General features: G+C 43.8%; 1 protein-coding gene across 1 annotated transcript; it reads right to left on the bottom strand.

The window, feature by feature from the left end:
- Positions 1 to 2,744: 2,744 nt before the first annotated feature.
- LOC140493880 (maestro heat-like repeat-containing protein family member 1) lies at positions 2,745 to 7,607 on the bottom strand. The gene has a single exon (XM_072592874.1). It carries the CDS (start codon positions 7,605 to 7,607, stop codon positions 2,745 to 2,747), a length of 4,863 nt encoding a protein of 1,620 aa, XP_072448975.1.
- Between the last annotated feature and the right edge of the window lie 660 nt (positions 7,608 to 8,267).

The raw sequence follows: 8,267 nt of genomic DNA on the forward strand, positions 1-8,267 counted from the left end.
GGGACTAGATTGGGTTGGTATATCCTGTCGGCATGGACGGGTTGGACAGAAGGGTCTGTTTCCATGCTGTAGATCTCTATGACTCTGTTCTGTAGCAGAGCCAACCATGGTGCCACAAGCCTGGCTGCTGTGGTTTTCCTGAGAATCCGTCGCCCGCAATAGTATCCAAAATGGTATGTCTGTTTGAGAGAGAAATGACCACTGGGAACTCCTGCACTGCCTACCCCTGTTTACTCATCTTCCTCATTGTCACCCAGTGGTTTTCTGCCTGTGTAGCCCTTATACTCAGTATGACCAGCTCCCTAAATGTGTTCCTCAGCATCATGGATGCTGCATAGTGAGTCCATCCAAAGCTCCAGCCGCAGAACCTGGATGTGGAGAGAATATTTCTTTTAATGGGAGAATCTAGAACAAGGAGTAATAGTTTAAAAATAAGGGTGCGTCCATTTTATAAAGAGATAAGGATAATATTTTTCTCTCAGTGCATTGAGGCTCTTTGGAATTCCCTTCTTCATAGGGAGTGGGGGATGCTGAATCTTAAAATACTCTTAAAGTGGAGATAATTCGATTCTTGATTCTCACAAGGATGAAAAATTATCAGAGGTTCACCCGAATGTCGAGTTAAGGTTATTAGGTGGTGGAACATGCTCTTGTTTCTTGTAACTGCTATTTGTGTAATTCATTTATACTGTTCTGAACTCTACGTGTATTTAAGTAAAGCACTGTTTTTATTTATCAGTTGTTCCTACTTAGACTCTATTTGCTGTGCTTTTGGATATTTTCTGATCAGTCTGATCAGAGATGTTGTTAAGCACCAGTAGAGCAGGTGGGGCCTGAACTAAGGTCCCCTGGCTCAGAGGTTGGACACCACCATGAGCTCAGCTGCTTATTTTTAGGCTTAAAAAACTCTGTCCCTTTCTATCTCACTTTGGATACTGTTGCTGGCTTTCCAAGGACCCCTTGTTTTGTAAGCCTATGTTATGCCTCTTCTGAACCATCCCCATTCAATAAAGCAGTCTGTACAGGTTCTGAGAAGAATTCAGTTAAAAGTCACACAACACCAGGTTTATGTGGAAGCACTAGCTTTCAGAGCGCCACTCCTTCATCAGGTGGTTGTGAATGTTAAGATCATGCTCACAGAATTTAAAGCTAAAAGAATCCAGTGTCATGGAGATGTGATACAGGAAACAATCTTAGATTAAGACTTTCATCTTTTATAATGGGATATGCTGGTTTCTGTTCTTTGATATGTAAATCCCAGAGCTACATTTAAATTACATTCTCAAGATAGCTCAGCTTTTTAAACAGTAGTTGTGAAGTCTGTTTGAATCCCAATGCTGTGTCAGACTGATTAACCCTTTGTATAGTTTTACAGGCAAAATAAAATGTAATTCTGCGAAAACAAATTCAGCCCGTAAACTTATATGTGTGCGCATGACAGAGTGACAGATTGAGTGTGTGCATGTGATAGAGTCTGTGTGTATAGAAATGTGGGTGTGTAAGCTTGGTTAAGTGTGTGTGTGACTGATGAGAGGTGTGTGTGTATCAGTGTATGTGTGTGCGTATGAGAGAGAATTTGTGTATGAGATTAGATTAGATTAGATTAGATTCTCCCGCAGTATGGAAACAGGCCCTTTGGCCCAATAAATCCACACCAACCCTCCGAAGAGTAACCTACCCAGACCCATTTCCCTTTGACTCGTGCACCTAACACTATGGACAACATATCTTTGGACTGTGGGAGGAAACTGGAGCACCCGGAGGAAACCCACGCAGACACGGGGAGAATGTGCAAACTCCACGCAGTCACCCAAGGCTGGAATTGAACTTGGGTCCCTGGCTCAGTGAGGCAGGTGTGTGTATGTGTGTGTGTGTGTGTGTGTACCCCAGTCCAACACCAGCACCTCCAAGTCATGAGAAGAGTTCCATACGCTTCAAAATAGAGATTGTCGTTAAATCAAAGTTAGCCACTGCATAGTTAAAGACTGACCTATAATTATTATAGGATAACAGGATCTCAGTTTATTTCCAATACAAAAATTACAAAATGTCATTCAGATAAAGTCAATCATTTTTTGTAAGGAGATGGAGCAGAGTCAGGGTCTGTTTTGTGGAAGGTGTGGAGGAAGATCAGGGTCTGTATTATAAAGTGGTTGGAGGATGATCATGACCTTTGTTTAGAAGAAGCTTGAGGAGGATCAAGGTTTGTATTGAGTTAGCTTGATAAGAGTCAGGGACTTAGTGGAGGAGACGCTGGAACAGGATCAGCAAACAGTAAGGAATTGTCAAGTGTCTGTGGTATAGGGAAACTGATGAGGATCACCGTCTATGTTTAGGAGATCAGGGTCTGTGTTGAGAAGCTGATGAGGATCAGGGTCTATTTTGAGGAGAGGCTGACGAGGATCAGGGTCTGTGTTGAGGAGAGGCTGACGAGGATCAGGGTCTGTGTTGAGGAGAGGCTGACGAGGATCAGGGTCTGTGTTGAGGAGAGGCTGACGAGGATCAGGGTCTGTGTTGAGGAGAAGCTGGAAGAGGATCAGCGACTGTGCTGAGCAGAAGCTAGAGGAAGAGCAGGGTCTATGTTACTAGGCAATTTGAGGAGAAGCGGTGTTGAGAATCTGGCAAATGTTGAGTGTTTCGGTGAGAAGCTGATGGAGGAGGATCAGGGTCTGTTTTATTGGGAGGCTGAAGAAGTATTCAGGAAATTGGAGGAGGATCAGGGTCTGTGATGGTCAGCATCCACCTTAATATTTATATTTTTTCCACCATGTGATTCTTTGAGCAGGTTTCGAATGTTCTTCTGGATGTTGGAAAAAGAATGCTGAGAGGGTAACTGCATTTGCTCGGATCTGTTCTTGTTGGTTGGTGAAGAAGGATATACAGTCTGTGACGTAGGTGTGGATTCTATCAGGGACATCTTTTATGAGTTGTTTGGAAATGTCCTTTAGGAATCCTGTGTAGTTCAGGGTTTCCTCCCCTAAATGCTTGTCAACCTTTGAGTATGCATCAGCTGAGGCAATGAGGGGAATTGCCAATCGAAGTGTTGAGGCACATGATCTTGACACTTCCTTACTGTTTCCACCCAGGTGAAGCAACAAAGAAACAAGGTGAGAATGTACTTGTTGGTGGAAGTAGGTTCTGGGATCTTTACATGCACACTTGACTAAGCGCCCTAATACAATAAATGCTTCAGCCCGCACCTTCTCACACTTGGCTTCAAAGAATGGTTCAATGCCAGTCATGATTTTCAGGACGAAAGGTCTGATGGTATTCGGTCTCAATTGCTCCAGATGCTTTGAGAGGCATAACAACACCTCGAACATGAGCAGGTCATTGTCATTCTCCCCAGTTTCCATCAGACCGGTCATCGCACAGAGCACTGGCCGAGAATATTTCTCGAGTCGGTGAGGAGCTCCAGTTGTAACATTGCTCATGCCTCGGACACACAGAAACTGAACAACTGAAGATGAACTATACAGGCACCTCAGCAACCTGTTCATCAGGGTATCTGTAAGCTGAAGCTGTGAGATCTGTGGAGACCTTAAGAGTTCTCCAAAGAAGGCAGCCACAGTAACTTTCTGACACTCTTCTACTGTCAGGATGAGAGCTGAGAGTTGCACAACAATCCCTGTCAGATTAGAAGCAGCATATCGGACCATTGCTTTTGCCAGCAAAATAACCCCTCTGTGGGACTTGCGTAGGTCCATCATCTGATCCCATCCCCCATTTTCTTGCATGAAATGCACCACTTGATGATTATTTGACATATTCAGCAGGTCCATTAACATCTCGACACAGTTCACACAGACATCTTTACTGCTCAATGACTGAGGTTCTGCTGAGAAATCTCTCTGTTTGGATTCATGATGGGGAACGAAAACCTTGGGCAGGCGAACTTTGATGGAGGAGCTGTGATGGATGAGCAGGGTGCTGAATAACTGGGGGAACAGCTTAATGACAACCTCTCGTGACTCGGGTGTGGTTATCATCTCATACAAAGCACACACGGCTGCCAGAGATTCGAGAGTTGAATACTGATCCAGATTTTCAGTTAAGGGGGATGTTCTCCTTTCCCCAGTTGGCAACTGTTTATTCAGTATATTCAGCAGCTCTTTCATTGTATTCATGGAACATTCCGGCTCCTCTGCCAATGTTCTCCAGATGTCACTGACATACTTATCCAAAGGAACAGGGAAAGTGAGGAGACAAGACACAACTGTTGATGTGTTGTGTGCGGTTAGAATGGCAATACTACGTAGGACAGAAAACTTCACTGCCTCTGAAGGGACTGACTGTAGCTGAACTCTCAGCAGGTTAAGTATCTCAGAGACCTGGTCCCGAAGTTCACTCCCACGCCTTTTTATGATGGTTTTGAGGAAGACAGCAGCTGCACTGGAACAGTTGGGCTGATGGTCAGTCAGTCCTTTAAATGCTGCAAAAAGTAGATTTCGTAGTTGGTCATGGGGCAAAGAGTTTGAAATGATCTCACTGATCTGACTGGCTGTTTGAAAGAGGACTGAATGGTCAGTGTTGACAAATGCTTCTCGGACAGATTTAAGAATGTCTAATTGCTCTTGATGCTGATGCAAATTGGTGCCTTCATACGAGAACTGAATAGACAGGATGATGTGTAAACTGTCCATGGCCAGTTGGCCAATGGATGGTGATGGATCTGCACAGCGCGGCATCACTCGTCCAATCAAAGTCCCCATATTATTTAACGGCACTACATTTTTAACATCGAGATTCTCCAAATAACAGTTCAGGAGCTCGAAGGTTGTGATCATAGCCCTCTCACGTACATAGTCCTTTGTTGACATGATCCACTCTTCCAGCTGTGTGAATATGGACTGAAGACCATCAGGGGACAGATCTTGAAGTAATATTTGCTTCAGAAGGTCTTGCAGAGCAGTCAGGGTTTGTTTATAAAGTGTGGCTCTCTCCTTGATGTTACTATCAGTCTCTTTGACCTCATTTAGTTCTGAAGGGGCCAAGCTGAAAGTACTTAATAGGCAGGTCTGAATAAGTTGCAAAGTGTCCTCTTGGTCACCGTGTAGCTGTACAAGATACATGCAGGCAGACATAGCTAAAAGACGCACAGGGTTCAGCAGTACTTGTGATACCTCAGCCTCAATAAGATCCTGCATGTATTTCAAAAGTTGTCTTTTCCCACTGAAATGGAAGGGAACTCTTTGATGAATTGACTGTAGAGACCTGGCTATTAGAGTCACGGTTTTTATTAGGCTTATCCTTAGTGTGAGATCCTTGGATTCAGACTTTGTCCCCTGAACACCAGTCATAAACTGGTTAACCACAGCAGGCAGAATGTGGCTTTCGACTCTGGAGAGCACTAGTTCCTCAGGTGAATAGAGGGCCATGTTCCCATAGCACAGAACCAGTGTGCTCTTCACTTTATCCAGATCCACCTCAGGCTTATCCCTAAGAATATTGAAGAAGTTACTTGTGTTCTTTAAGCTGTTTGAATTGGCAAACTCTTCCAGGGCACTGAGTGTATCATCAAAATGGGTCATAGCACAGAAACCAATGGCAGCAGCAGCTCCTTCTCTCTCTGCAGTCTCACTGTGCTGAACATTGAGTAGCATTTGATGAAGCTTCCCCTTTATGTTTTTATGAGGAACATGATGGAGCACTGTGCCAAGAGATTTATAAAGAAAACCTTTCTCTTGTGGGGAGTGATGGTCAGTGTGGATTTGTTTGCACATTTCATCGCTCAGCTTACCTGTCCATTCCTCGTCACCAATGTGATTGAGAGATCTGGACAAGAACAGCAAGAGTTTCTTCTCCCATTCTTGCTGGGGAAGAGATTCCTCTGAATTCTGCAGTAAATAATCAGCTAGGGAGGGAAGTTCCTCTCCCCACCCTGTCACTGTTGCTGGGTGGATATTGAAGCTCAGGACTTGCAAGAGTCTCAGTGCAGCAGCTCCACGGCCTCCTCCCTGATATGGACAACAGCACACAATGAGGAGCCGGGCTAGCAGTGCCTGGGCTTTAGGGAGGTTGGTTTCTTCACTGTATTGAACTGATAAGCTTTCATTGCCAGTTTGCAATTTCCTTTTCCCAAGCTGTGCTAAACAATTGCAGATTGTTGTTAAAGCTTGCGTGTATTGGGTCATTGTGACACACTCTAATAAGAATGGCCAAAGAATATCCTCCATCTTCACTGAATTTGTGATCATAAACATCACTGTTTCACATATTGTAACTAAATCTTCATCTGTAACTTGATCTAGGTGTTGGTCAGATGCTACTGGGGACCCTGAACGAACAGGTGTGGCACACTGTCGGATGAGAAATTCCACCATTACCTTTCCTCCTTTCGGCTTGAGGTAACCTTGTTGGGCCATGGCACATATTACCTGGGCAATGATCTTCTTTTCCTGATTGCTGCCCTTGTCCAGGAGAGTTGGTTTTATTGCAGCTACAATCTGAGCTGCCTTCTGTTCAATGTGTGGGGATGCTGAGCTGATGAGATGTCTCAGTATACTGAGTGTGCCTACTCTGACTTGCTGGTCAGTATTCTCTAACTTAGTTAAAAGAAAGTTGATCAATGCATCTGTGTAAACTGGGGCCAGAACTGTGAAACAGCGAAGGATCTCTGAGTGGTTTTTCATAGCAAGTTGGTTATTAAAGTCCACTGAAAGGCAAATCTGCTGATGCAGATTATTCAGCACATTGTCTACCTGTGTCTTCAGTTTAAGACACCTCATCTCTGTGGCAATATTTAGTACCTGGTAGAGACACTCTGTGATTGAACAGTGCCCCCCTTGTTTTTTAGTGAAAGACAGAAGGCTTCGGATGAGCTTGGGCAGCTCTTCCTCCAGTCGGTCCTTGGGTAGCAGGGAGCTGATGTAGCCTAGAGCTTCCACTGTTGGGATGTTCAACTTGGAATGCTCCTTCTCAAGCCACATTTTGAACAACAGACTGTAGACAATGTTGATCTCGGTGGAAAATGTCGTTTTGATGGATGTAGGGTCTAAGCCTTTCTCCTTTTCCAGATAGATCAGGATGCTTTTGCTAAAACTACCCATTGCTGAGGCAAGTACTGATTTCAAATCCTCATCTTTCACTCCAATAAGAACTGGAATCATGGTTTCCATGATAGATTTGAGAAAAGGCAGCATGCCTGACACATTTTGTATTGACATTTTGCTCAAAGTCTTCACCATGTACACGTGGGGAAGATGTCCTTGTTTGAAATTCTCCATCGTCAACTGAACTACTTCATTAATAAATCTGAAGCTCATGGCAACCAGGAGATTGCTTGCAGCTTCCTGGCTGTCAGCTTGTGCTCCTGTGAATGTCATCCAGAGCGTAGCCACCGAAATAATTTTCTGTGCTAATGCTTGGCTTATTTGGTCAATGGTGTCCTTGACAATCTTTGTCACGCTGTCTAATATGACAACCCCTTGTGGGCCTGTCAGTGTGGTATGTTTGGATAGATAGTCGTGGCAACTCTTTAACACTGTCTCTGGATGGTAACAACCCAATGTATGGAGGGTGTTTGAGATTTTCTCATGACCATATTCACCCTCCTCTGCAGTCAGGTTCAGCAGGGCAACTGAGAATAATTCCACACTGCTATTCATTTTAGGAATTTTTTTCACAACTTGGGACTGGAGGGCTCAAATTGCTTAATTCAGTATTTACAAAGATTATTAATGACCTTTTACTAAAAGGTGCGTCCTTTCGGAATTATACCCGTGAATTCTCTGATATATTTCTAAGCAGATCAATCCAGATCTTTACTCCGAGTTCTAATCTCTGCAGTTCAGTCCGAAGGATCTAATTGCCCAGTTATATTCTGTGTCTAGTGATCAATTAAAGACTATCTTTCTTCATTCACTCAGAATGGAATCTACTGGACAAAATGCCTGCTTACGTTCTCAATGCTCCTTCTCTTGAGTAATTAGTGCTGTTCCTTTACACAGTATTTCCAAGCATATCTCCATTATTCTTCCCAGATTTGAAAGGATAGGATAAAAGACAGTCGTTTTAAAGCTCTCGTCCCACCACTCTCTCCAATACAAATGTACATTTGGTGTCACTTTTCTGTGTTTTATTTCCCCCATTCTTCCTGTTTCTGGGTTGTTATGGTTTTCATTGTGAAGTCACCTGACACAAGATAACCTCCTAGTCTTGAGCTGACCCTGACTCGCTTTCCCATATGAATGCCACCAGTTGATTGTGACTCTTTTAAATGGTGGTGGTTAGAGTGAAGGAAGACCAATCTGACAAGGCAACAACTA

The sequence above is a fragment of the Chiloscyllium punctatum genome, chromosome 22 (genome assembly GCF_047496795.1).
Source record: "Chiloscyllium punctatum isolate Juve2018m chromosome 22, sChiPun1.3, whole genome shotgun sequence".
NCBI classification, from domain to species: Eukaryota; Metazoa; Chordata; class Chondrichthyes; order Orectolobiformes; family Hemiscylliidae; genus Chiloscyllium; species Chiloscyllium punctatum.

Bases quoted from the DNA above. Each gene is read 5' to 3' on its own strand.
- LOC140493880 (XM_072592874.1), bottom strand. From the start codon at position 7,607: ATGAATAGCAGTGTGGAATTATTCTCAGTTGCCCTGCTGAACCTGACT.